Source organism: Diadema setosum, chromosome 12 (genome assembly GCF_964275005.1).
Source record: "Diadema setosum chromosome 12, eeDiaSeto1, whole genome shotgun sequence".
Lineage (NCBI taxonomy): Eukaryota > Metazoa > Echinodermata > Echinoidea > Diadematoida > Diadematidae > Diadema > Diadema setosum.
The window spans coordinates 5,235,482-5,263,137 of NC_092696.1; the positions used below are offsets into that span (position 1 = coordinate 5,235,482).

Below are 27,656 nucleotides of genomic sequence, written 5' to 3' on the forward strand. Positions count from 1 at the left end.
AGTAGAAGAGTAGGTCAAACAAATAGAGTGTTACAATTTTATTACAATGGCACTAAAAGTGAGAGGGCTATGGTATCTTTAAATATCGTATCATTCTTCTGTAAATATAAATATGAATTTATTTGAGTGACAATTGGCATATGCAAATCAGATGTGGCCATGATGTCATGGCTTCACAAGTGCCATATTTGTTTTATAATAAATGTTACAAGAAATGACAATCTCTTATCTATTATTCAGCAAGTACCAAATTTCCTTTTGTGGAAGAGCTTATCATTGCCAAGTGCGGACATCTTGAGATTTATTTGATGGAGAAGTTTTCATATTTTGCTGTTCTTACTTCTTTGTGGTAAACTCCTCTCAAAATGGGGCATTCAGCAAAAAATTGGGGACTAACTCAGTGGTAGAATCATAAAGTCATAAGCACCTCGTCAGATTTGTATGTGTGACTGTGATCAAAACTCAGGATTTTCTGAAGACAGGAATCTCGGAAACACTTCATGGTTATGATTCTTTGCGTGGTGGTTTGGGTATTGTTTTTGTTATTGTTATTTTTGAGCGATGGGCTGACTTACAGGAGAATTCAACCATTTTGTTTCTTTGATTTGACTTTATCATGGCCAACTTCCACTAGGAATCTGGATTAGCTGCTGTTTAAATGTGTGACAAGCCTCGACAATTATATGTAACATCATTATTTCCTGAAAAAAGGACTGCTTGCATTCTTATACTCCTTTTATACTGGGGGTTAGCTCGCTTCAGGTTCGGACCTGAAGCGAGCTAACCCCCAGTATAAAGGGTCAAAAAATAGTTAGTCCAGATAGCTAAAGTGAGTCCACTCTCAGGAGATAGATCAGGTCCACTTCAGGTTTGAGCTAACGTCAGTATGAATGGTATCTTGATCTTAGCTCGGGCTAAATTCATTGACTCATGACTGAAAAGCATGCGCCGGTATGGTACCTGTACGTTTAGATTTTTAATACATACGTTAACTGCTGTACTGTTGCTACTGGCACGCTGTATTTTCCATACCGCATGCACTGTATACTCTCACAATATCTTATGCTGTCATTGTTCACTGCTAGGTAAAACTATCAGTGAACACTCTGAGCATGGCAAACGACATGATTACATTGTGAAAAGTATAGACTGGCGCTCTATGTACGTACTGATGGCTGGTTGAATTTCGCGGGTAACATGCAACAACAGAACTGAATTTGAACTCGTTTTATGATGGATTAAAGTAAAACATGCACAGTGCCACTGAGTTTCCATGTTCGTGGGAAGCACAGCAGGCTGATGGGGGATGGTGGGGGATGGAGCAACAGGTTTGGGGGCATTTCATGAAGCAATTTGTCCGACAAAGTTGTCAGACAAATTTGCTCTCAGCCAATCAGATGCAAGGATTTCAGTACCTTGTATTAAACAATTTGTCAGAAAAATATCCGACCAAATCGCTTCATGAAATGCCCCCCTGGTCTCACACCTAACCTTGGATGGTCGAGAATCGCCGTGTAAAAAGACTTGGCCCAAGCTGAAGTTACTTTGCTTCAGAAGCGAACTTAAATCGTGCACAACATAAAAGGGGTATTGTTGATGAAGTTGTATATATATTTCTCTCTCTCCCTCTCTCTCTCTCTCTCTCTCTCTCTCTCTCTTTTCCTCAGTGCTGATGAATGTAAGAGCTCTTTGTATACTGTGTATACATAATATTATGTATATGAGCATTTCATTTTATTTGGCAATATAATTGCACCTACTATTATTACATGTGACATTATGTAGTGATCTGTTACTGTTGTTCGTATGGACATATAATAATTCCTCCATCCACAGACGGTGATGTGGAAGGAATACAGAAAAAGATATTTTTGTGGCTATGTTTATAACTGTAACAAGCTTTAGTTGCAATTTTAAATCATGTATTTCCAGAAAAGCATGCGGCAGAAGTAGAACTCTAATCACCATGACGATTTGAAAAAGGGTGATGATTCTTGAAGATGATACAAAGTGCTGTATATCATACAGCTGTCAAGAGGAGCAATAGTACTGTATACCAAGAGTACTGTATGCGCCATATATTTCATGAGGCTTTAATTTTTGCGAATTTCATGAGTCAGTAGCTATTTGCATATTGAGCATTACACAAAATTATTAACTCTGATTCTACCGTGAGTGCAACATCCATACATACACTTCTGCATACATTGCTGTAGGCCTACTACATGATTAAGAATTCACCACTCACAAAATTGTATTGAAGTTCTGATTTTTTTTAAAAAGAAGAAAACAATAATAGTAATAAATGATGATGATAAGATTTGCTAAATATATGGCGTACACAGCATGATGGAATTTACAGAACTGTAAGTCAGTCAGCAAGAAAAATAGTGTGTTGTAACAGTAGCGTCAAATGAATTTCACTATCATGCTTTCATAGACGTTTTTATTCAATGATTGTATCCTGAGGCCAAAGATGTACATACAGGCACTGCACCAATTCTATATCATATGCAGTAGTAAATAATGTGTATTCATCACTGTGTATCCACAGATTTACACAGGCAGTACTTTTATTCTTTTGTCGCTTTTCATACATTTTATTCACAAGAAGCTTTTTTTTCAATGTACAAGCTTGTACCTCTATACACTGAATGCATACCTGTACCAAGACTCCGTTTACAGCCATATCTGAAAGTATTTTATCCTTTCATGCCAGTAAAGGTGACTGTCTGCACAATTTAAAGCCTCCAATCCAAGGGTTTGACGGCTAGAAGAATATAGCCATTATACTACTAGTATCTGTTGGGTCTCTCTTATAGTCTGGGCCGTATTGAATGTTGCTATACTGGTGGTTGAAAGCCTCCAAGTCGCCATGTAGATATCTTTCAAAGGAGAATTCTAAACCAGTTAATAGTCGGAAAAGAAAAGGTACAATTTCATGGGCACAACAGTGAAACTTTGATGGAGATTTGATAGGGGAAGTTATAGAATATTGTGAAGTGTTGCTGATATTTACAAAACTGTTCACAAACAGTTGATATAGATAATGAGTTAGCTGATGTCTCAATGTAACCTCACAGTTTTCCAAAGATCATGTAAAAAAAATACAACAATGCAATTTCTGTGCTATAAAAGGGTAAAACATGATATTATTGCCGGATGAAAGACTTCAAAATTATGATAATGATTATAATTATGTGACAGTGGTATAATCATGTTCAAACGAACAGACCAAAAAAATGGAAATTTTAAAGTTCTGTGTACAAACTATTTTTCAAAAGTTTTTCTGATTTATTCATATTTGTAGGTCAGACTCTGCATTGTTTGCTCAGACGTCAAGTCTTGAGTAGAAAAATTCAAATACACACAGATGTTTGCGACAAGACCTCAGGAGATTTGCCTAAAGGTGAAGCAAATACTTTATGTGCCATATATTCCTGGAGTATATTATTTCTTTGAAATGTCACTTGTAAGACACTTTTGCATTAGTGCATTTTTAAAGTGATTTATTTTCAATTGAGAGCCACATTAAACATAATTAGATAAAGGAAGAATCACTTTTTCAATTGAAAATATGATAATTTTGTCACCTTAGAGACAGGTTACTGTAGAACGAGGAATGTTCGAGTGCATTTTAATTTTGCAAATTTTGCAAGAGCCCAAATTCAAATGCATGTGAAAGTTCTTGTCTATTCTATATGCATTGAATGCCGCGAAAAAGGCCGCTGGCTCCAATTCTCGAAAATATCTTGCCTCGAAGATATCTTGCTTTTAAATACAGCAAATGGTTGTAATATGGGAGGCAACATTTTCTCAAGTTGTTCACTTCTTGAATACAGAGTCAACTCACTAGATTCGCAAGAATTAAAACACTGCCAATTATGTCACTTAATCGGTGACAGATACTTTGTATGCGTTCACAGGATGTGGTGTATTTCTGTCATTTTCTTGTTAAAGTAAGGTAGTAGGTGAACGGGGTGACATTCTTTCTAAGAGGATCAGACAGTTACCAGATGTTTTAGTTAGCTCAACTCAGCTTGATTACTTCACTTTTGTCCAGCATTCCCGTAATGCACTGCATGATTCATCCTTCTTCTTTCTGTTATATCTTTCTACCTCTTGCTTCTATTGCACAGAGTTTTAGTCCATTGAATCTTTACATGATTGTGAAAGTGATTATATTTTTTTTTTTTCGTTGTATAATCATCATTAACAACAACTCATACTAGCCTTTGTACATGTATTTCTTGACTTGTTTCCAAAAATATGTGCTGTATATATATCCTAGCAAGAGCTGAGAGATATATTTGTTAATGGCTTGATTGAATAGTATATTGTACACATTTCAGACACTTTCATGCTTTATGGAATACTCCCTTAGTAGTGGAAATACAGCTGTATTATTATAAATATCATTATTAATAATAATAATTACAATAATCTGAAGATGATTATGATAACAATGACAATGATACAAATATAGTATAGATATCATCAATAGTATTACTTTCATTCTTGTTATTGATAAGTATTATTAAGGCACAACGTACACCTTCCATAGCTACTTTACGTAACTGAAATGTTTTCACTCTTTCATTCCAAATAGAATAAAGCATATTTGTTTGTGTATTTGTTTATGTTTGTTTGTGGTTGTTTATGATGGAAAAATTGACAGCTTGTCAATATCAATTGAGAATATTTTCTTATTTTCCTTCGTATAATTGTCTTTGAATTCCTGTTATTCAGTTTTTCTCTGCTTGCCTGCATCTCAGAATCTTATGTGCAATTATATGTGAGTTCGCATGATTATGTTTATACCTCAGTCAATATGATACTCAGTTCTGATCGGTTGAAATTGGTGGCATGAATTCAGCCCCACAGTTCCCAAACTGTTGTTATAGCAAACTGCTCCATTGGACTAAACTGCACTATTTTGGGGTGGGGCACCATCCTAAATCTGTCAGTACCAGTTGTAACTTGTTTGCTCAGTTAAAGTCGATCTTGAATTTTAAGACTGTATTAGCTTTTTTTGTGTGTGAAAGACCCTTCTGATGTAACAAAGTAATTTTTACGGTTTTAGGTCATCATTACAAGGTTTCCAACAATGGCAGTTTAAGAAGAATTTAAGAAGTTGATTTACATGTATCTCTTTTTCTCCCTCTCTCTCACCTCCTGTCTTCCTCTCTCTCTCTCTCTCTCTCTTTCTCTCTCTCCCTTCCTCCCCTAGTATGATGGACTCTCATGAATAATTTCATCATGTTCCTAGACACTTTAACCCGTCGAGGACGAGTCTATGGAAAATGCGTGTTGTAGCAAAATCAAACCGTCCTCAATGGGTTAAAGGGATGAGATAGTTTTGGTTGAGATGCGGTTTCAGGTTTACATCTTGTTTTATGAGATAATGAGAAATCTCATAATATCAAATATGAAATACTGTATACGCTGTTATTTTCGCGTACAGATATTTTTGCGGAGGACGAGGTCATAGACATTTTCGCGAGATGTTTTTGCGAATCGACGCCGACCTAGAACTTACAATGCTCTATGAACAAAAGCGTATGAGCGTATGGGGACATTTTCCTTTGTTGTTAAAGTTGCGATCCAACTGTGATTCGCGAAATTTGCGAAAATGAAACCCTCACAAAAATGACAGCTTATACAGTAGCAATGAGCATACAATTCTAAGAGGAATTGAAAGTTTATTTTATAAAAATTGGTTTTCAAATGGCCGAGATATTCAAAACAAAGCATACCTAATGAAAGGTGGTACCCACATTTTATTATGATCGCTTTGTTATACTTTGTTTTGGATATCTCAGCCACTTCAACAGGAATTTTTACTCGCTCCCATACATCACTGTTGATGGAAAAAATACAAACACATGATTGAATAAAGCCTCTCTCTGAAGAAAAACAAAAGTTCCTAATAAATGGGAATAGTTGGCAGGTATGCTATTGTAAAGGTTCTGGATATTCAAAGATGTAATAGACTATGATATGACTGATATCTACATAATTTATGATTTTTTAAAAGATTTACTGTATCTTTAAATGAGAGTACATTGTACTACACTTTCATGACTACATACAATGGTACATTGATTTGTTCTTTCTGTGTGTGAAAACAAAGTACACTGTATTTCCAATGAGACCATACCAGGTACCGTACCTCTTTTGTGGCAGTGATCAATATGATTATACATGCACATGTAATTTTTGCAATAGATATTGTTTTATATCATTTTTTTCTTAATTATGTGCAAATTAAAACATTCTGTATAAAAAAAGCATTGTGAAAAAAATGTCAATTACTATTCAGAATAAATATTTCTTTCAAAATCTCACTTGTTTCAGTATTCACTGTGTCAATGTGAGGATGGAAGGAATATGACATTCACTTGAAAGTGGTGGAGATAAAAGAGTAGATCTACAGAAATCTTGAGACAATTTTTTTTTTAATGGTTAGTAATTGAATTGATAGCCCCATTCTGCTCACTTGGCTGTGATCATGATACACCCTGATTAGAAGCTGGGTTAGAATGGGCATTTTGTAGGTACATGGGATCAAGTGTGTGTGTGTAGATGCAAGCATTATGTACAATTGTTCTAGTGATCCTTGGTACAATGAGATGTAAGTAGTTGGGACTGCAAGAATTTTCTTGTTACAATGAAATCTTCTTGAAACAGACACTAAATTCCGGAAATAATGCCAAACTTCTACAGGATAATAATTATTCTCTTGTATACATGTACATCTGTACTAACAAATTCTTGTTTTCTGTGTTCATTTTAACAGGGTCCATCCGCTATATGTTACACCTTCAAACATACTGAATTCTGCAGTTGTACGCAGAGACGAAAGGATGAAATGTTCATACTTCTGTACACATAGTACATGGACCTTGTTATCATGACCACAGATAAATGTTCATCATAACAAAATGATTTCATGCTCACAGATTGTTTCTTGAATACTATTGTAATTCACCTTTTTTTCACACCCTGATACAACAACACCAAATTGACATAACCAAGAAATGTCACTGCTCTTCAGAAATTTGTTAAAGGGGATGGCTAGTAACTGATTAGTGGGAATGCTGGGGGATTGTTCCAATCCTTGTGGGATGCATTTAAGAGTACATTATATATCTATTGTTGTGTGAAAATGATTTGCTTCAGAATGGGGGGGGGGGGGGAATGATGGCCCCCCCCCCTTATGATCTCAGCCGCGATTCGCGCGTTTGTTACAAAAACTGGCACACACATCACTCATGATGCAATCTATAGGGCTGTGTTGTTAAATTTCAATAAATCGCTTTATTTTATTTTATATGAATTAATTATGTTAATCTATGCATAAAATTAAAATTTGGCTGGAAATCATTAAATAAAGCCCCCAAACTTCAAAATTTTGTGCTTTGGACTCTTTGGTGAATTCTAATTTAATTTAGGTTAAAAAAAAAACTGCTTTCAATTTCAATTTTTCATGTATTTTATTGTTTTATAATTTCTTATGTATTTCCTTGTTCTTTTACTTTTTGGTTTTTGTTTTTTTTTCAATTGGAATCATTGGCAACACTATTTCATTCAAAAGAAACATAAAATTATTTGTTTTCAATCACTGAAAGTAAAAATAATGATACAATTACAAATTTCAGATGGAAACCTGATTTGCATTGGTTTTGTACACAAAATCACGTTTTTGAGCAATTTTCAGTCTGACATGCACTTAATACATAATGTTGCGTAACTTCGAAACCACGTACCCGAACGTCGCAAATTTGGTCTTAAAAGTTGCGCAAGACTTCAAGGTCATGTGTATGCGTTCTCGCGTTGCAGAGATGTCGCGCGAAGTGTTGAGGGGGGGGGGGCATTATGGCCCCCCAGGTAAGTTAGGGTTAAACTGCACATTACTTGAATATGAGACCATTCTGACGCAAATAATTTTCACACAATAGATACATAATGCACTTTTAAATGAATCCCACAAGGATTGGAACAATCATCCCCCAGCATTCCCACTGATTCCCACTGATCAGTTACTAGCCATCCCCTTTAAGTCAAGGAAATATCAAGGCAATACCTCCTACATGTAGGTAACATTGAGTCCATTTTACCTACAGAAAAATCTCACAAACTAGTCAGGGTTTAGTGAAAATTCATTTATTGACAACACACATGTCACAACTTGGATGCACAAGTAATAATACAATGTAGTCTGTAATATTACACATAACATCAAGGACAGTCTGAAAGGTGATTGGGAATCCTAAATTGGTGTGAATACAAAATACATTTAATTTCCCCCTTTGGGAGAAAAGCTGCCCTACCTGGCTACAATATAACATCAAGAAATGGTGCATTTAATGCTGTTTGAAATTTATCCATCAAACACAATTGTGCCCCTTAAATACAGATGCATACCAAAGTTCACATAGGCTTTTATATGAGGAAACCTTGTTGGTAACAAGTTTGCTTGTGTTCAAGGTATAAATGCACCACTTTACATGAGGTGAATTCAACAGTTTAGGTGGTCTCTTTTCAGCATGATTCCAAAAAGGTAAAATCTGTGGTTCCGGCAACTTCATTATAGGTTTCTCAGTACATGTGCATTGTAAATAATTATCCACAACTGTACTACTTGTACCAAAAAAAAAATGTTTTGTAAAAAAAAAAAAAAAAATAAAAAAAAAATGCCATATTAGCACACTCTGAAATTGCCTGAATGTTTGTAGGAACAATTGGTGTGCCCCTCAACTGGATATTCTGGCATTTCAGGCCACGTGGGCCACATAGCATCGGGCATGATGTATTCTATTGCTTTCCAGAACTTCCCATACTATTTCAATACAACAAAGTACATTTTGATAACACTGATCTTCAGTAATTTGTTACACAGTGTAAACTTAACAATGAGGTCCGCTTTGTATGTACATAGTACACATTGATGCCTTATGGTGATGATGTAAAGTATTATGACATGAGGGAATTTGGAATTTCAATGACATATTAAGAGCACCTACAGAGTACACTGAAACAGCAAAGGGGAATCTCACTATGACTAGCTGCAATTTCTTCATTGGGTGAGTTCAAGTTCGGTGCTAGTGTTATCTCTCAAACCGCCATAAATAGAACCCCAAATCCAACGGTCAAGAGTAACACAAGCGATACCTATATCACAATTATCAATCCCCAACACTAGTGCAGGCCTGCAAACTAATCCGTTTTTTTCAACTGGTCTGACTTGTCTATCGGACCAGTAGGTTCCTACACGTAGTTTTTCCATTTTTTTACTAGTCCATTCCTGAAAACGTTACTGGTCCGACAGCGATTTTTACTGGTCCTGGACTGTCAGACCAGTGCCAGTGGGCAGAGTTGACTGGTGTTATCTTTACACAACCACATTTGATTGTAGAGGCGGTAATAGTGATGATGGTGGTAGTGGTGATAGTGGTAGTGGTAATAGAGGTACAGCAGAGGGTGGTGGCATGGCGGTGTGGTGGTAAGTGGTGGTTGAGTTGGTGGCGATGATGGAGGTCGTGGTGATGGTAGTGGGGGTAAAGGTGACAGTGGAGGTGGTGAGGGCGGGGCTGGTGGTGATTGTGGTGGAGGTGGTGATATTAGAGGTGGTGGCAGTGTGGTGGTGGAGGTGGGGTTTGTGGTGATAGGGGTGGTGGTGGTAGTGGTAGTGGTGGTGGTAGTGGTGGTGGTAGTGGTAGTGGTAGTGATAGAGGTAGTGGAAGTGGTAGTGGTGGTGGTGATGGTGGTGGTGTTTGTGGTGGTGGTGACAGTGGTAGAGGTGATGGTGATAGTGTTGGTAGTGGAAGTGGTAAAGTGTAATGGTAGTGATAGTTACGCAGGTGATAAGGTTCTTGTTTCTGTCATAAGATTAACTCACTGTCAATGAACACCTGGAGGGCATTGTACAAAGATTCTGTGAGATTCCAAAGTCTGATTTTTTGACATATCATTCAACTGCAATTTTTGCAAGGGTTTAATTTTTGAGCATTTCACAAATCATCACAAAGGACAGCATTAGTGCACTTACCATATCCTTGTGTCAAATCACAAAAACAACATCTCACACAAATTTCTGTGACCTTATTCGTGGAAATAGCTGCATGTGAAAGCAACAGCTTTTACAGTATCTCAAGACATCAATAGCAGTCTGCTAATGGACATGACTTTCCCTGATTCTTTGCCTACACATGTGGCAAAATACCTACTTTTTGGCACTATTTTAAACAAGAAACCAAAATTTAAAAAAAAACTAGAAATGTCGCTTTGGCGACTGGTATGCCTCCGCCATAATGCATGATTTTCCCAATAGGTCTAGATAGTACATGTGGACAATGTGTGATTACATTTTCACAAAATTGGCAAAATGTTGAAATGACAAGTTTGTCACAAATGTGTTAAATGTTCACCTTCCTTGACCTAGGATTTGGATGAATTAATTGGATGAATAGGAGAGCATGTATCTAGGGATTTAAGGACTTTAACTTGACTTTGACCCATTCATACATTTAGGCATTGAGTAATTTTCAAGGTACAGGTGTGGAGAAAAAGTGCAATTTCTGAATTGAATAGTAAATTGTTACCATTTTCATCTGGCCCTTGACCCTAAAATTCATAAGATAATCACTTTCAGGTAGAACATGCATAATATGTACTAAGTTTCAAGATAACTTGAGCCACTTCGAGATATGGAGGAAAAAGTTAGTTCAGCACTTTCACTTGATCTTTGACCTTTTGACCTTTGAGGCAAAAAAAGAAGAAAAAAAAAACTTTCCAGAGAATTTCTATTAGGTTACACATGCATACACCAAGTGTAAAAAAATAATAACCCTGCTGGCATTGCATAAATATGAGGGAAATAGTAACATTTTGAAGTGTTGCACTTGACCTTTGACCCCTGACCTTTGACCCTATGAACCCTACATTCTCTAAATAATCACTTCCAGTCAGTACATGTATATACTATGAGAAGATACCTCGAACAATTTTCCAAGGCACGGAGAAAAAAAAAGAAGTTTTGATATTTTTACTTGACCTTTTGACCTTTGACCTTTGACCTCATGACCCAAACTTTCACCAGAGTATCTTAATTGGGTAATACATGTATACACTAAGTTTCAAGAAAATATCTTCAGGCATTCAATAGATATGGCGAAAATAGTGACATTTCATGTATTTGACCCTGACCTTTTGACCTTTGACCTTTGACCTCATGACGCAAACTTTCACCAGAGAATCTTAATTGGGTAATACATGTATACACTATGTTTAAAGAAAATATCTTCAGGCATTCAATAGATATGGTGGAAATAGTGAAATTTTATGTATTTGACCTTGACCTTTTGACCTTTGACCTTGAGCATGTGCACCCAAAAGTTAATAGGCACAACTTCACCCCCTAATACACATACATGCCAAGTTTCATTAGGATACCTCAACAGGTTTTGATAGTTACCTTGTCCACAAAATTCATTACGGACGGACGGAAGGACGGACGGACGGACGGACGGACAACCCGAAAACATAATGCCTCCGGCACCACTTCGTGGTGGAGGCATAAAAATAGAGCATCTGCGAAAGTTAATATCTGCAAACACTGGAGAAGGATCTCTACTTGTCTACTTGCAGGTATGTTGAGTTGTGGTAGAGTACAAAATTCAGCCAGAATGCTAATTTCATGCAGAAATACAAAGAGAACTAGAAATGTCGCTTTGGCGACTGGTATGCCTCCGCCATAATGCATGATTTTCCCAATAGGTCTAGATAGTACATGTGGACAATGTGTGATTACATTTTCACAAAATTGGCAAAATATTGAAATGATAAGTTTGTCACAAATGTGTTGAATGTTCACCTTCCTTGACCTAGGTTTAATTGGATGAATAGGAGAGCATGTATCTAGGGATTTAAGGACTTTAACTTGACTTTGACCCATTCATACATTTAGGCATTGAGTAATTTTCAAGGTACAGGTGTGGAGAAAAAGTGCAATTTCTGAAATGAAGAGTAAATTGTTACCATTTTCATCTGGCCCTTGACCCTAAAATTCATAAGATAATCACTTTCAGGTAGAACATGCATAATATGTACTAAGTTTCAAGATAACTTGAGCCACTTCGAGATATGGAGGAAAAAGTTAATTCAGCACTTTCACTTGATCTTTGACCTTTTGACCTTTAAGGCAAAAAAAGAAGAAAAAAAAAATTTTTCCAGAGAATTTCTATTAGGTTACACATGCATACACCAAGTGTAAAAAAATAATAACCCTGTTGGCATTGCATAAATATGAGGGAAATAGTAAAATTTTGAAGTGTTGCACTTGACCTTTGACCCCTGACCTTTGACCCCATGAACCCTACATTCTCTAGATAATCACTTCCAGTCAGTACATGTATATACTGTTCCATGAAGATACCTTGAACAATTTTCCAAGGCACAGAGAAAAAAAAAAGAAGTTTTGATATTTTTACTTGATCTTTTGACCTTTGACCTTTGACCTCATGACCCAAACTTTCACCAGAGAATCTTAATTGGGTAATACATGTACATGTATACACTAAGTTTCAAGAAAATATCTTCAGGCATTCAATAGATATGGCGAAAATAGTGAAATTTCATGTATTTGACCCTGACCTTTTGACCTTTGACCTTTGACCTCATGACGCAAACTTTCACCAGAGAATCTTAATTGGGTAAAACATGTATACACTAAGTTTCAAGAAAATATCTTCAGGCATTCAATAGATATGGTGGAAATAGTGACATTTTATGTATTTGACCTTGACCTTTTGACCTTTGACCTTGAGCATGTGCACCCAAAAGTTGATAGGCACAACTTCACACCCTAATACACATACATGCCAAGTTTCATTAGGATACCTCAACAGGTTTTGATAGTTACCTTGTCCACAAAATTCATTACGGACGGACGGAAGGACGGACGGACGGACGGACGGACGGAAGGACGGACGGACGGACGGACGGACGGACAACCCGAAAACATAATGCCTCCGGCACCACTTCGTGGCGGAGGCATAAAAAGGGTGTTGGACACCCCAACCTTGCAAGTCAGAAATTGTCACAAAAAAAAAAGGTCCAACTAACATCAGAGGTTCCTCCTAGCAAAGGTACCTATCGAATTCACAATTCCATTGTGCATATTAATGCTTAAATATACAAAATATTTCTTCCTGCATGGTCAACAACACTAGGTTTACAAAATTATACAATTTCTCTCGTACATGATTGCAATTTACTACTGAAGAACAACTTCATTCACTGCAGTGTACAATTGGCATTTCTGACTATGACATGTGGGTCTATGAGTGTGCAAGTTGTAAAGTATCTTACAAGCATAAAGTTTGATCTGCATGTTTTATATGCCTGATACATGCAGCTATGATAACGTAGGCAGACTTTGGCTGAAACTCACTGATACGAAAATAACAAACTACAGCAGTGAGACGTATTCTCAGACTAAATTCACTCAGGGAATGACGTGTGTGTGAATGGAAACGTGGCAATAATACAAATTCTTACTCCGACATCATGTATTACATAATGCCTTTGGCGAAAGCAGGATTAACCTCATAGAAGCCACATCCATCAGACCTAGACGAAAGACTGTGATCACAAAACATTAGAACAGGTGTTGTACTGACATTAACATTCACCGAGCTTCATGTGTAGCTGAGTACCCGACTCAGAAGCTTGACTTGTTCCAAGCTCACAACACTCTTGTACAGTGAAACCCCGTTATAACGAGGTCCGTGGGACCGGCGATATTACCTCGTTATAACCGGTACCTCGTTATAACCGTACGCATCAAAAACAAAGAAAAACATAAGCACGACATCATATAGTATACCCATCAATGAAACTTAAGAACATCCATTCCGTTGTTATTACACTATTATGGATCATTATTATTGAGAGAATAAAGGGAAATTATTTGTGAATTAGAAGAAAAAGTAGGGGTTGAAATGAGTTATTTCTTTATTGTAATTCTTGTTTGTTAAGTTTTTCTATTGGCACCAGCGCAAAGAGAGTTATATACATACAGGCGTTGTTTACCGTAACTTGCGAGGTATTTTTACGCTGTTGGTGCACAGAGGGAATGCGATGATTTCATGAATCATTTCGGCTGTAATCTTGTACAATGTGTGATTGTTGCGCCCGAAGGGATTAAAAATGCGTTCTTTATTTTCTTCCGAAAATGTCTTTGCGTTTTGTTCATCCGTTCTTGAAAAATATGCGACAGGATTGAATGTGGAAGATTGTGATCCTTTTTACGCAAATCTGTACCTGGTATAGACCATTCTGAAAGCAAGAAAAATCTTCATTGTGAAATGCAGTGTTAAAATTGTGATAATGAACAAACCTAGATTTATTCAAACTAATAAATGTATTTGATTCTTTTTCTGATTTAGGTTAACATGCGTCATTCAACTATTTTTACGCTACTGTCACCTGGCGAGATCGCGATGATTTCAAAGTAACATGCGTTGTTTACCGTTAGCTTGTGAGGTATTTTACGCTGTTGGTGCCCAGCGGGAATTCGTTAATTTCATGAATCATTTCGGCTGTACTTTTATACAATGTATAATCGTTGAGCCCGAAGGGATTAAAATGCGTTCTTTATTTTCTTCCGAAAATCTCTTCGCGTTTTGTACATCCGCTCTTGAACTGTTAAATGCATTTGTTTCTTTTTCTGAACATCGATTAAGTATTAAGCAGGTTAACATGCGTTATTCATCTATTTTTACGCTACTGTCACCCGGCGAGATCGCGATGATTTCATTAATTATTTCGGCTTTAATCATCCACACTAATATTTGCTAACTAGCAAAAGAACTGGAAGTCGGAACTACAAATGGAAAGGATATAATGATGAGTTGCACACGCATTCCAATTGTCCACTTTTGGCCACAAGTGTCGCTACATGGAAAGTTTTTGGATGCGTTATCTTTTTTTTTTCTCGATGCACTGTGATCTGACCTAATATCACGCACGCGTATCTCGCGAAAAAGAAAAGCGAATGATTATGTAAATAATTTAGTAGGAACATCGGAAGGCAATTCTGTGTCTTATCGCAAGGTTTAAAAGAAAACATGGAAGGAACGGCTCTCTGCAAAACGGGAAAAAGACGTGGATTGCGTGAATTCAGTTTTCAATGTTTCGTTTGTCGCGTGTTTGAAAGCGGCAAATAAGTCAAGAAATGGAACCTCGTTATATCCGATCAAATTGCTTATGCTTTTCTTTGTCATGATGCACCCAAATTGTCCTCGTTATAACCGGAATCTCGCTATAACCGAACTCGTTAAAACCGATTCGTTCTGCCATAAGTTTACACGCAAAGGAAAACGGGACCGACGCGATCACCTCGTTATAAGCGGTTCCTCGTTATAACCGAACTCGTTATAACGGGGTTTCACTGTACCATATCCAAAATTATTCAAATTGATTTTAAGGGGGAAAAGGGGGATAGAAAATGATAAACATCAAGAGGGTACCACTTCATGTCAAAGTTCTTCCATAAGCAGTGAAACATGAAGACAAAGATCTGTCTTCATCAACAATGGCTACTTGAAGTAGAAGAGCAACAGTGGCCCGACTGGAAAATGCCTCAGCAGCTCTTTGCAAAGTTCATCCAGCGGCTTCGCTATGCCTCCATCGTTTCACTCTCCTGTTGTGTGTTGCCTAGCAACGCCTCCTCCCCACCCCCTTCTTCCATCTTGGCCTCCTCTCCTTCTTTCGTTTCCTCGTCGCCTCCACTTCCTTCCGCCGAGCTCTTCTTCCCGTTCTCGTCAAACACACCGACTTCGATGTCACCCAAAGCCCTTTCTCTCGCTAACTTTGCCTGCATTGTCACAGAAACAACACAAAAATAACCATAACCCACTGCAACACTAATATGTTCTGCAAACACTTATTTTCAAGTGACACAAACACAAATTCATCAATAGAAATACACTCCCTGTTGTACTGAGCTCTCTTACAACAAGGTATCCTGAATTCAGTGCTCCCAATCTTCCATTATCATATTTATGTAGCTGGTGTCTTTTTCAAAAGTTTGCAACAAAGCACCGGTCATAACGTGGTGAATTTAACGTTCCTATAGCAACCTCATTATAATGCGATTTCCCTGTATCTTCAAACCAATCACATGAATGATTATAAAATCGAAGATAACTAGCACAATCATATATAAAGCTAATGTTGCTTCAACTAACCATGGCATAACAAGTTCTCTTTCTTCTTGCATTTAAACATTAAAGGTGCATGGTCCCGGTGTTTTAGTCAAATGCGTACGCGGGCGCACGGCACAAGTTTCCTATAGAGACCTACGCTATCGACTCCTCTTTAGCGCTTACGCTTTGGCCCACTTTCCTGAGTCCGAAGAAGTCCGATTCATTGTAGTCATTGATCCGATGACAGTTCAGCTCATGATTCGGCTGAGGGGGATGACAGCTTTAGCAAACTTCTTTTGTGATGTCATAATAACAAGCACATATGCACGCACCCTGGCATTACTACAGACTGCGCGATGCGCAGAGAAGACAACGAAGGCAACGTTTAACACCTACACACTTTACTCTTGATGACAGCTCAACTTCAGTAATCTTCGTATCACTGCTATCGGTGATCGGCAGTATCATCAACAGCGCCCTCTACACTACCGGGACTATGCCCCTTTAAGTAAGAGTACAAATATTCAAGAGTCACCTAGTGAAGAGTGGCTGACCAGGCAAATTTACAATAGAAAAGCTTCTAAATGAAAATTCCATCCTGATACTAAGCTGCTTTGTTGCTAATTTGTCTTACTTTCTGAACTTTGACAATTACTTTGACAATTAATAACTTTGTTTGTGTGCCTAGTTTTTCCCATTTTTTTTTTCAATGATTTCCTTCTCCGATTTTCCTGTTTTCAGAGGGACATTATTCGAATTTACGAATTCTTGTGTCCATTTATTTTATTGTGACTGATTACTAATTCATTAACTTGAATAAACATGAATTATCTGCCGCATGCTATAAGGATTAGAACCAGCTCTGGATAGCAGCTGGAAGCTTGGTGGTCGAATGGATACGACACCTGTCAGGTAATCAAAAGATTGTTGCTTCAAATCTAACTTGAGTATATGTATGCCCTGTTCATGACTTTTTTTAATCATGGCTACCATGAACATGCTAAATAAAAGATGCTTATTTTTGTAGATGAATGGGCATCTTGTCAATAAGTTGCGATAAAGGAGCATTATATCAATGTGCTGACCGATCCTTTCACAATGAAACACATGTAGAACTTCAATTGATATAATCACAAAGTAGTCCACTGATAACTGATAAATGAAAAAAGTCCTTAGTTGGCTCCGCCTTCCCTAGCTGCTGGTCCAAGTCACCTGTAGGTGGCAAACCAGTTGCCATGGTAACTCACCCTGAGGTCCTGCTCTGCAAAGCGCTGAAACATGTTGCCATAGATTCTCTTCTCCTTCTGGTGATGCTGCTTGAGTTTGTGGTTGCTAAGAGTCAGTTGGTTCTTGGCCGCCTTGTTACTGGGCTCCAGGTCCAGGACCTTCTGAAAGTCCTGCTTGGCCAGCTCAAACTCGCTCATTCCGAAGAGGGCCTGTCCCCGCCTGAAGTGACCTTTGACATTTGACGCATCGAGCTCCAGAGCCTGTCCAAGAAACAAGAAGGCATGCAAGTGAGGCAGCACTTGGCATTTTGTAGGTACAAGTGTATGCAGACCCTACAATTCATTGCACTCAGCTCAAATTGTTTCAAAATCTGTCAGAAAGCTGGTGCAGATGAGGGTTTAATTGTGTGTTATGTATGAGTCTTGCATGTTTTTCACTTTCTTTTCACTAAGTTTGTCACTATCAACCAGGAACACTCTAAAAAGCAAACACAGGACATATAATAGAGAAAAAAAAAACAGCGAAAACGGAGTATGAGCCAACGGCACAACTGTCTTCAAAAAGTCATGTCACTATATTTTCAGCTAGTGGCAAGAAATTTCCGTTACCGTGGCAACCTGCATCCAACTGTATTCATCACAAAGAGCAGACATTAAAGGCAATTTGAAAGAGGCAGGAGAAAAGGGGAGTTTTGACAGTAATAGACCTGATAAACATTACAGACATTCATGTCATATTGAATACTGGTCAACCATTTTGATCACAGTTAAAGGGTGTGTACAGTTCTGGTCGAGGTGAGGATTTAGCTTTTAACATTTTGCGAGATATTCAGAAACCACTCTATGAGATGTCAAAGAGTATGCAGTTCTAAGGGGTATCAAAAGTTTATTCGATGAAAATCGGTTTTGAAATGGCTGAGATATCCAAAAACAAGGTGAAACAAAGAGATCCTAATAAAGTTGTGGCATGTCGCCTTTTATTATTAGCTCTTTTATGGATATCTCAGCCATTTGAAAACCAATTTTCATCAAATAAACGTTGAATCCTTCTTAAAATTACATGCTCTGTCATATTTCATAAGAGGCTTTTCATTATCTCACTTAGGAATGTTCAAAACATGAATCCCCACCTCAACCAGTACTGTACAGTCCCTTTAAAATGCCTATCAATGACAATCTCCTTTATCTGATTATGAAATCAATTTCCCTACAAAAATAGCAGCACATACCAGTAAATAACATACACAAAGCAATATAGGCCCACATTACGTACAACATGACAGTACAAATTAAACCAACAAAATCAAAAGCGTAATTATCCACAGAAATGTACAACCTCCATGCACAATCAATCATTTAAATGTTGCTAGACACAAAATCATTTGCTTTGCATCTGGTATAATCATTATTATCATTTTTTTTTTCTTTGCATGTAGTTTGTCCTCAGATTAAGCATGTGCCCATTAGTGTTTGTCCTTAAGTGATCCTTTAAATCTGTGTTTGCTCAAGGACCTCTATGGATGGGGCATAGTGCCCCGCCCTACACTTGAAGACCAACACTCACTCTATTGCAATGGTTCCGAGCCTCCACAAAGTCCTCCATCTTGATGGCTGCCATGGCAACGTTGAGGTTGGCTGCTAGCTGCATCGCTTCAGACTTCTCCTTCTCCTCCCCAGCAGCACTGGTCTCCGTCTCCAGGTAGTTGATGATTTTCTTCCAGTGTTTGATGGCGTCCTTATACTTCCCTTGCTACAAATGAGATCATCACAACAAAAACCTGGCATCAATACACAATCTCTGAAGGGACACATCATCTTTCGAAATTCACGATCCTGCACAGCATGGTGTCGCTCGCAACCAAGATATCATGTTTCTATCAAATCAATACAAGGGATTGAATTCAACTGCAAGATAGCACCACAAAACTCTAATACCTTTTTTGTGATTGACTACACTGTTGGAGGTCAACATGAAATGGATATATGCCTGATGAATGAAATACACAAACACAGAAGAGAAGCACTCTAAAGAGCGCAGACTTCCGCTAAGCAGCTCATTTCCACCACTAATCTTGTCCTTCCACAGAGATCAGTGATTTCCACTCATACTTATGTATGCTGAAAGTCGCTCAATTTCCCAATATAGATACCTTTTGTTACGTCATCAACTTCCAGCTGCACGGCGCGCTTTGCCCTGTATAGCAGAAACGAGAGGATGCGCTTTAGTGCGCATATTATGGAACATCAGAAATGCACAGCTTGAACTCCCAAGCTCACTGACCCTACATGCTGAAATATCACAAATCCTTCATAAAATCCAGAAAAATTCCCGGATCACTACCAGAATTATAATCCGATACTTATGCCATTCTCGACCTTTCCTGTAAGTTTCATCCACATCCGTTCACTACTTTTTGAGTTATTTTGCACACGGACAAACAAACAGTACTGAAAAAATAACCTCCTCCCTTGGTGCAGGTGACAAAGAATCTTACCTTAAAATAATCTGTGCCTTTTGCCTTGATGATTTCAGACTGCTGTAGTTTTTCTTCAACATCCATCTCCCATGCCTCCTTGGCCTGAAAAGGAAGAAAGGATAACAAGCTGGTATTCTACACTGACACTTCAACTAACTCCAGGAAAATCACATAGAAGTATTCCAGCAATTCACTGAATGCCACCTCATTGTTGTTTAACCCTTTTTGTGCCAAGGACTTTGGACAGTGTGTACAAAGCTATGGGGTTTTCTGTGCTAATCAGCACTCAAAGCATACAAAGAGTTAAGGGCAGTCACTGGAGTGGTCATGTGACTGTAGCTATGGTAAACACAAAAAGTGATGTTTTCCAACATCTCAGATTTGCATATTTTCCTTTTTGAAGGAAAACCTAGGGAAGAGAGCACGTTGTTGAATGGACAGTGTCAATATGATGCACAATTTTTCTATACTGTGAACCGTTTCTTTACTTTGAACTGGAATGATGTACAGTTGTGTGTAAATTCTGAGTCAATGTCAGACACTCTGTCGTTGGACTGATAAGGCCTGCAGAGACTCCAACCACCTCAAGCACCTCTTAAACAAAAGATTCTCCTGCGTGGACCCCCTAGCAAACTGGAGACTCGCTGATCTCGCAAGCATGGGCACATTAAGTAAACATACAGTAAAAATCACGAGGGTAAAGCCAGGCAAGGGGGGGGGGGGGAAGGATTTGCTCCAGGGTCCTTTTAAAAGGTGTAACTGCAGGTTTATATGTACTCTGGTCCTATCTTAGCCATAACTATTTCAACATATGGGGGGGGGGGGAGGGAGGGCAGGAGATTGTCAGAAAATGGCATCAAAGCGGGAGATCTGCTAAAAACAGGAGAATTGGAGTCTTAGGGCGTATGATAGCAGAGAGAAATCTGACAAGCGCTTCGCAATACACGAGGTACAACCTTGAGGAGAGTCTCACCTTCTTAAAATCCTTCAAGGTCACCTCAAAGCTGACCTCAGCATCCACTGGAATGTTATACTCTGCCTTGCCCTCCGACCCATAGGCGTACTTGGGTTGCAACTTTAACCTCGCCGTTTCGCCTTTCTTCATCTTCTTGAGTGCCAGCTCCACACCGTCCACCACCCCATGATCTGATCCTGTGAGGAGGAGTGAAGACTTTGATCACAAAATGACTTAAAGGGTGTGCACAGTTCTGGTCAAGGTGAGGATAATAGCTTTTAACGTTTTGCGAGATATTCAGAAACCACTCTATGAGATGTCACAGAGCATGCAATTCTAAGGGGTATCAAAAGTTTATTTGATGAAAATCGGTTTTGAAATGGCCGAGATATCCAAAAACAAGGTGAAACAAAGAGATCCTAATAAAATTGTGGCCTGTCGCCTTTTATTATTATCACTTTTTTGGATATCTCAGCCATTTGAAAACCAATTTTCATCAAATAAACATTGAATCCTTCTTGAAATTACATGCTCTTTCATATTTCATAAGAGGTCTCTCATTATCTCACTTAAGAATGATCAAAACATGAATCCCCACCTCAACCAGTACTGTACAGTCCCTTTAATGGTGTAATTTCAATACCACTGGCAGAAGAAACAAAAGCCCAGTATTAGTGCTTTGAAATAGTTCTAAAATGTGAGTTAGGGATAGAAAAAAAACACACTGTAAAAATTTGAATCTGTATAATCATGTTAAGTATTGTTAAATACACAAAATGTGAACAATGTGAACAATTTGTATATGAGCAGGTGTTGCATCATTATAACTGTGGACAGCTAGAAACATATATCTTTGGAACAAGAGGCTGAAGTAGTTCAAGATCTGAAGGGGGGTCACAAAGGCCCCCCCCCCCCCCCCCCCCTCAGTGGTTTCAAGTCCCTCAAAAAACCTGGTGGGATTAGGGTTAAAGGAATATGTGACCGGCGACAACGGTTTCAGGCAAAAGTCGGGCATTTTGAAAATTCATTTTTTCACTGAATCACATTGCCCATTTCCTAAGCTTTGCATTGATATAAAACACTTGCATTCTTTGGCACCATAAGTGGGCATGGAAAGCGAAATAAAATGCACTTTTTAAGTTGTTAGCCTGACAAAATTGCGAGAAAACGGGCTTTGAAGATTCACCTCTTTCTCAAAGCAATGTCCGAGCGGCGATGCGAGGTGAGAATCACACATCCGTACGATGGTGCCCATCGGTGTTAAGCTCCGCCTCTAGCAACCACATCGCCTTCTGATTGGCTCACTGAGAGAGTCAAATTTCCCGGGCACCCTTCCTAGGAGCTCAGCGTATGGAGCCGAAAAGCAATGCGGTTCGCTCGGGTTTGTTTTACCATTACGTCTTTCAATATGGCGGGTACGATAATTGCACGTATGGTGTACATGTGTATGGGCGCACGCATTACGCAATGGCATCCACACACCATGACCATGTGCATGTAACAGGAGCGGGTGGCGAATCCACACATTTACAAATCGCGTTTTCATTGTTGTTGATTTGACTTTATCATTGGCGACCCTTTTGTAGGCAGAAAAATGCCAGTGCTGGCAAAGGTCACGCTTCCTGTTTGTTTTGCTTTTACAAGCCGTGCATATGTTGCCTTGTTCGGTGGTGTTAATTATACAGTATTAAAACAAACAAACAAACACGACTCGTTACTTTCGTGCGATCTTGATATGTAGTATTTGAACATAACTGGTTTCATGTGACCTCTCCTTTCCTCTCATCTACCTTCCCTTGAGTCAGCTTGCTGTCATAATTTTTACTACATGTACAAGTAGACTATCGTTTTTTCTTTTCACACGATTATGTCGTGCTAAATGATATTTGTTTCACTTCCGTTGTCGAACATTGCGGTAGAATAGTTTGGATAGAAAGCCAAACGAAGAGCACGCACTACAGCGTATAAACCACTATAGCAAGAACAATGGAGCATGTAATCATGCATGGGTGGACAAATCATTCCCCAAACGCTGTTAACTGGTGTCTCCCAAAGCCGAATTATGTAAATGTGTGCGACGCACCAGCCAATCGCATGCGAGACCTTGCGCCGTAGCAACGCTGGGGATATTGGCGCGGCGTTCGAAAGAAGCTCAAAACTGACGAGTGCGATCCAACATAGGGTGCTTAAAATTCCATTTTCGATAGGAAAAACGTAGTCTTATGCCATGAAATTTAGTGTACACGTAGAAAACATATCAAAGATTCGATTTCTGCAAAAAACCCAAATCGACAAAAATAATGGTAAAGATCTTTGTACCCCACCTAGGAGGAAATTTGCTCTTGCGACTTTTGCCTGAAACCGTTGTCGCGGGTCACATATGTTCATATGCTATCAACGTAAGTCTATCATACAAACCTTCTGTGATGACGAAGCTGACATCCCTGTTCTCAAATTCCTTCCCTTGATATTGACCCACAATGTGAACTGATGAGAGAGAAGAGAAAAACAAATACAGCAACACATAAAACTCACACTAATAGCAAACTGTTCCAGCATGCAGGCAGAAACTCTCAATCTGCAGCAGTTATACTGGCGTGTTTTCCACTGGATGTCTCTAGAAAATTATCCTTTGCAAGAATTCAATGGTCGGATCAAACAGTCTAACATAGTCAACTCTGTCTATAGCGACCATCTGCTGTATACAGCCATTGAGAAATCCCCAAGCCAAAAAGCCATGTTAAAGTCCCTGTGCATAGCAGTCCAAAAAATTTGCATCCTGCGGCAGACTTAAACCATGTATAGCAGCCACAGAGCACAGAGGAGTTGCAGCTCAGTCGATATATCCATGGCCACAACACAAACTTTATACGGAGAACATAGATCTGTACTTCAGAGAGGCAACAGTTCAATTCAACTCAAAATTCTGTCATCTCTGCGATAAGTCTTATCACATTGTAATTTGCTTTTGTTTTGGCTTTTTGTGTGTTACGTTTCTTTCCTTAAATGCCATTGAAAGCACAAAACTATGTACTAAGATGATAAAGTTGAAGTGAAGAATATTCGTTATTTCTTTTCAAACCAATCTACCAAATAATTTTTTCAATTTTTCCTTTTAGTATCTGTTAAGAGCATAACTTTCCAAAAACCCTGCATGATCAATAACAAAAGCCAAAGCAGGACAGCAAACTTTCTGAAAATATGTATTCCACAGACTAAAAAATGAGATAAATGTAGGAGATGGCATACTTTCTACGGATGCCTCGTCGTTCGGGTTCTCGTAGCCCTCGCCTGGATTTAGGATTCGCCGAATGACGCCCTCATCATGGTCATCGGTCAAGTCCTCACCCTTCCAGTCAAACAGCTCCACTTCAAACACAAGAGTGGAGTTTGGAGGAATCTTACCCTGTCCTGTGGAAAAGAGAAATGTGGTTGGTTGCCCAGTAAGACTGCTGAGTGGAAACTGCCTTCCATTTGTTTCTCTTTCATTTTTCTTTTCTGCCCTTACCCTCCCTTAATCTTGAACCTTGAAGAAGTAATCCCTGTTGCAGCTTTTCATGGAAAGCTATACTGGGATTAACCATTCATTAGAAGACTTGAGGTTTGATGGGAGTGTCTTTAATAAATTAATAAATGACCAACTTTCTTCATCAAGCAAAAGAGAAAAGAATAAATGAATGACTTGATTAATAACTGCATGACAATGATGTGCATAACTACACAGCTGGTAAACTTCATCAAATGCAAAGCACATCGTACATCAATTTGCCAAAAAGCAAGCATACAAACATACATATCTATGACGAGTAATTAAGTCCCAATGTTGCCAAACACAACTAGAGAAGCACTCTGACAGAGCAGACCTCCACCAAACAGCCCATTTCCACCACTGATCTTGTTCCCCAAATGAGATCAGTGATTTCCACCCATAGGCATGCATGCTGAAAATTGCCAGATTTCCCAATATAGAAGCTTTTTGTTACATCATCAACTTCCAGCTGCGCAGCGCCTCGCCCTAACAGAAACTAGAGCATGCACTTTAGTGCGTGTATGCAAACCTTAAAACAAAGTGCAGCTTGAACTCCAAAGTTCACTGACTCAACTGACAAAATATCGAAAATCCTTCATAAAATCAATAAAAATTCATGGATCACTCCCAAAATTCAATCATCTGTTTCTTGTGTCATTCTCAATGTATCCTGTAAGTTTCATCCAAATCTGTTCTCAAACTTTTGAGTTACTTTGAACACAGATAAACCAACAAACAAATTGACACCGATGAAAACATGACCTCCTCCCTTGGCAGAGGTAAACTGATACATTTGTGTTTCAATGAATTAAAAGTCTGGAACACCAGCAAATCATTCAGGGTCAAAAAGCGAGGGATTCAAGAGCCTTGTTTAATGACCATGGGTCTAAAAGGCAATTCTTACCCTTCTTCCCGTAGGCATACTCCGGTTTGCAGGTGAAGACGGCAATTTCTCCTCTCCTCATTGTAGCCACACCCAAATCCCATGCTTTGATCACCTGACCTGTTTGGGGGCGGAGCACACAAGATGGAAACTTGATAAATTTGGATGACTCAACGGCCAGGTATAAAAAGTGAAGTGGTTCTCTACCGGTGCTGCTACTGCACAAACACCACAATTGTTCAGTAATTGACTGAAGAATACAAATAAAAGATCAGATGATACATAGTACTATCAGATGTTGACAAAATCTGAATTACCTGGTACTTGTACATAAATGTGCACTGGAGCCTAAAACTATTCTTATCAGAGCAAAAATGTACCCCTTTCCCACTCTCTCGTATGCTGTACAGCTGTATGTGAGCCTAATGAGGGCCATCACATATTTGTGGTCACTACACATGAGGGATAATGAAGTGCTTAGGATTTGATTTTCACATGGGTCCTGTAGTACCGTAATAATGTATTTGAACAAGAATTACTGCTATGTACATCATCTTCTTTTACAGTATATGTATAAAAAATTAAGCAAAATAAAACAAATCAAATTGAAACATTTTGGTAAAATTTGTGAGACCGCAGTTTTACATAATTATCTAGTACATGTACATCATTTGTAAGTGCAAGTTTTAAAAATAATTTCTGGAACAATTGGTTATAATTCCTGGCATTTTTTTTTTTCATATCTATGGGTAGTCATGCCAACAAATGGGTTTCATTGTAGCAAGAAACAACAGTTAATGTAGTACACCAAATGCAAATGTCTGGAGACTCCACAGATTTTGGGAGTGGAATAAGGAATCCCTTGACCACAAAGACAGAGTCTAAAATGTCATACAGTGTACTTCAAATGCTATAAACTTATAGGACTATTTGTGAAGAATCAAAGATCATCCTTTGTTTTTGGAGGTAAAATACCAAAACACTATTCAGAGTCACGACTAAAAGTGGCTGCAATCCAAATAAGCTGCCAGGAAAAGAACAATAAATGGATACATTGTGCTTTTTCCTCCATTAAGCAAGAAAGAAGCATACTTTTCACAAACCCAGGGACGGATTCATTCTGTAAAGGGGGTTAGGGTTAGGGTTAGGTTCAGGATCAGGATTAGGATTAGGGCCAGGGGAAGGGTGCGGGGTAGTTGCCCAGGGGGTAATTGCCCTAGACCCGCCACAGCAAACCACATCAGGAATGGTCTTTAAAAGCGAAGTTCTCCAAAAAAATTTGACAAACTTCACCCCACCTTGCCCCAGCGTGAACGAGAATCTCTCATTCCTTGAACGGCTGGAGTCAAAGAGCGTTCCATCGGTCAAGGTGCCGACGTAGTGGACGAAGACCTTGTCCCCCTTCATGGGGCGGTCCTCCTCCGAGGTGTCCCCTTCTCTGCGGACGGCCTTGAGCACCCCTCCATCAAGGTTTGGCGTGACGTCTTCACCCGTGCCCATGAGAGGGTCTGGGAACGGCTTGTACTCCTCCTCCGTAGTCGACGACGGTTTGTTATCCTCAATCGTCATCTTGCTTGATAGCCTAGATCCAGTCAATTTCTGAATGGAGCTGGTGAAGGGCAGAGTGAATTTTGCAATATAGATTATATTGGATAAAGACTGGCAAAGAAAATTGTATCTATCCTACAAACTTATTGACAAATACCACTATTTATCTGCAGGTAAAATGTATATTTCAAAGATGAAAGTTACTTGTGTACACTGTGCAGCAAATTATAGCATTTGACTTTTTCTGAAATGGATATCTGATTTCTGTTTATTCTCATCTTTGATTCTTGCAAAGATCATATTCAGAGCTGCACATTGTTTGATAAATAAACAAATAAAAACTCAATTTTACTTGGAACAAAAAGAAAAAATACCGGCAAGTCTACAAAACCTGCACCAAGTTTCAACTGAGCACACAAAATTTAAACTACATGTAGACCTACATGCAAAAGCATAGATTTAGTTTACACATACATAGATAGCTGGCCATACTTCGGATGGCGTAATGGTGCAATTATGGGCGGCTTGCGTCTTATCAACAAACAAGCAGTCCTTGTCAGTAAGGAACAAATTGACTACCTTGTACAACAACAAATGGAGGCCTAGATGTGTAATTCCACTGCAGACATCTCAAGATCTAGATCATCACCATCAATACAAAGTGGGCATCAACACAGACCAGCAACATTGCTTGGCCTTCGCTACTTACAGCGACTGGGCTGTGTAACGTTTATAGTTTAACAATCGAGTAAAACTTTAAAGTTAGCAGAGGCAGAGGCAGATAAAGGAATTTCGTAAAGAAGGCTACGGTAAATTTATTGACTTTT

The 27,656-nt window shown here is 38.7% G+C and overlaps 1 protein-coding gene across 1 annotated transcript; it reads right to left on the reverse strand.

The window, feature by feature from the left end:
• Nucleotides 1–15,645: 15,645 nt before the first annotated feature.
• On the reverse strand, nt 15,646–27,653 carry LOC140236000 (peptidyl-prolyl cis-trans isomerase FKBP4-like). The gene is made up of 10 exons (XM_072315986.1): nt 27,409–27,653; nt 26,580–26,890; nt 25,303–25,401; nt 24,119–24,280; nt 23,288–23,356; nt 20,888–21,066; nt 19,933–20,016; nt 19,002–19,187; nt 17,459–17,698; nt 15,646–15,880 (listed from the first exon to the last, which is right to left on the reverse strand). The coding sequence occupies exons 2-10, from the start codon at nt 26,848–26,850 to the stop codon at nt 15,683–15,685; spliced, it is 1,488 nt and encodes a 495-aa protein (XP_072172087.1). The 5' UTR covers nt 26,851–26,890; nt 27,409–27,653; the 3' UTR covers nt 15,646–15,682.
• Between the last annotated feature and the right edge of the window lie 3 nt (nt 27,654–27,656).

Excerpts from the sequence above, each read along its gene's own strand:
- LOC140236000 (XM_072315986.1), bottom strand. The coding sequence starts at position 26,850 with ATGACGATTGAGGATAACAAACCGTCGTCGACTACGGAGGAGGAGTAC. Across the intron at positions 25,402-26,579 it reads CTCGTTCACGCTGGGGCAAG|GTCAGGTGATCAAAGCATGG; the intron begins GTGGGGTGAAGT and ends GCCCCCAAACAG. Across the intron at positions 19,188-19,932 it reads AAGGCACAGATTATTTTAAG|CAAGGGAAGTATAAGGACGC; the intron begins GTAAGATTCTTT and ends TCTCATTTGTAG.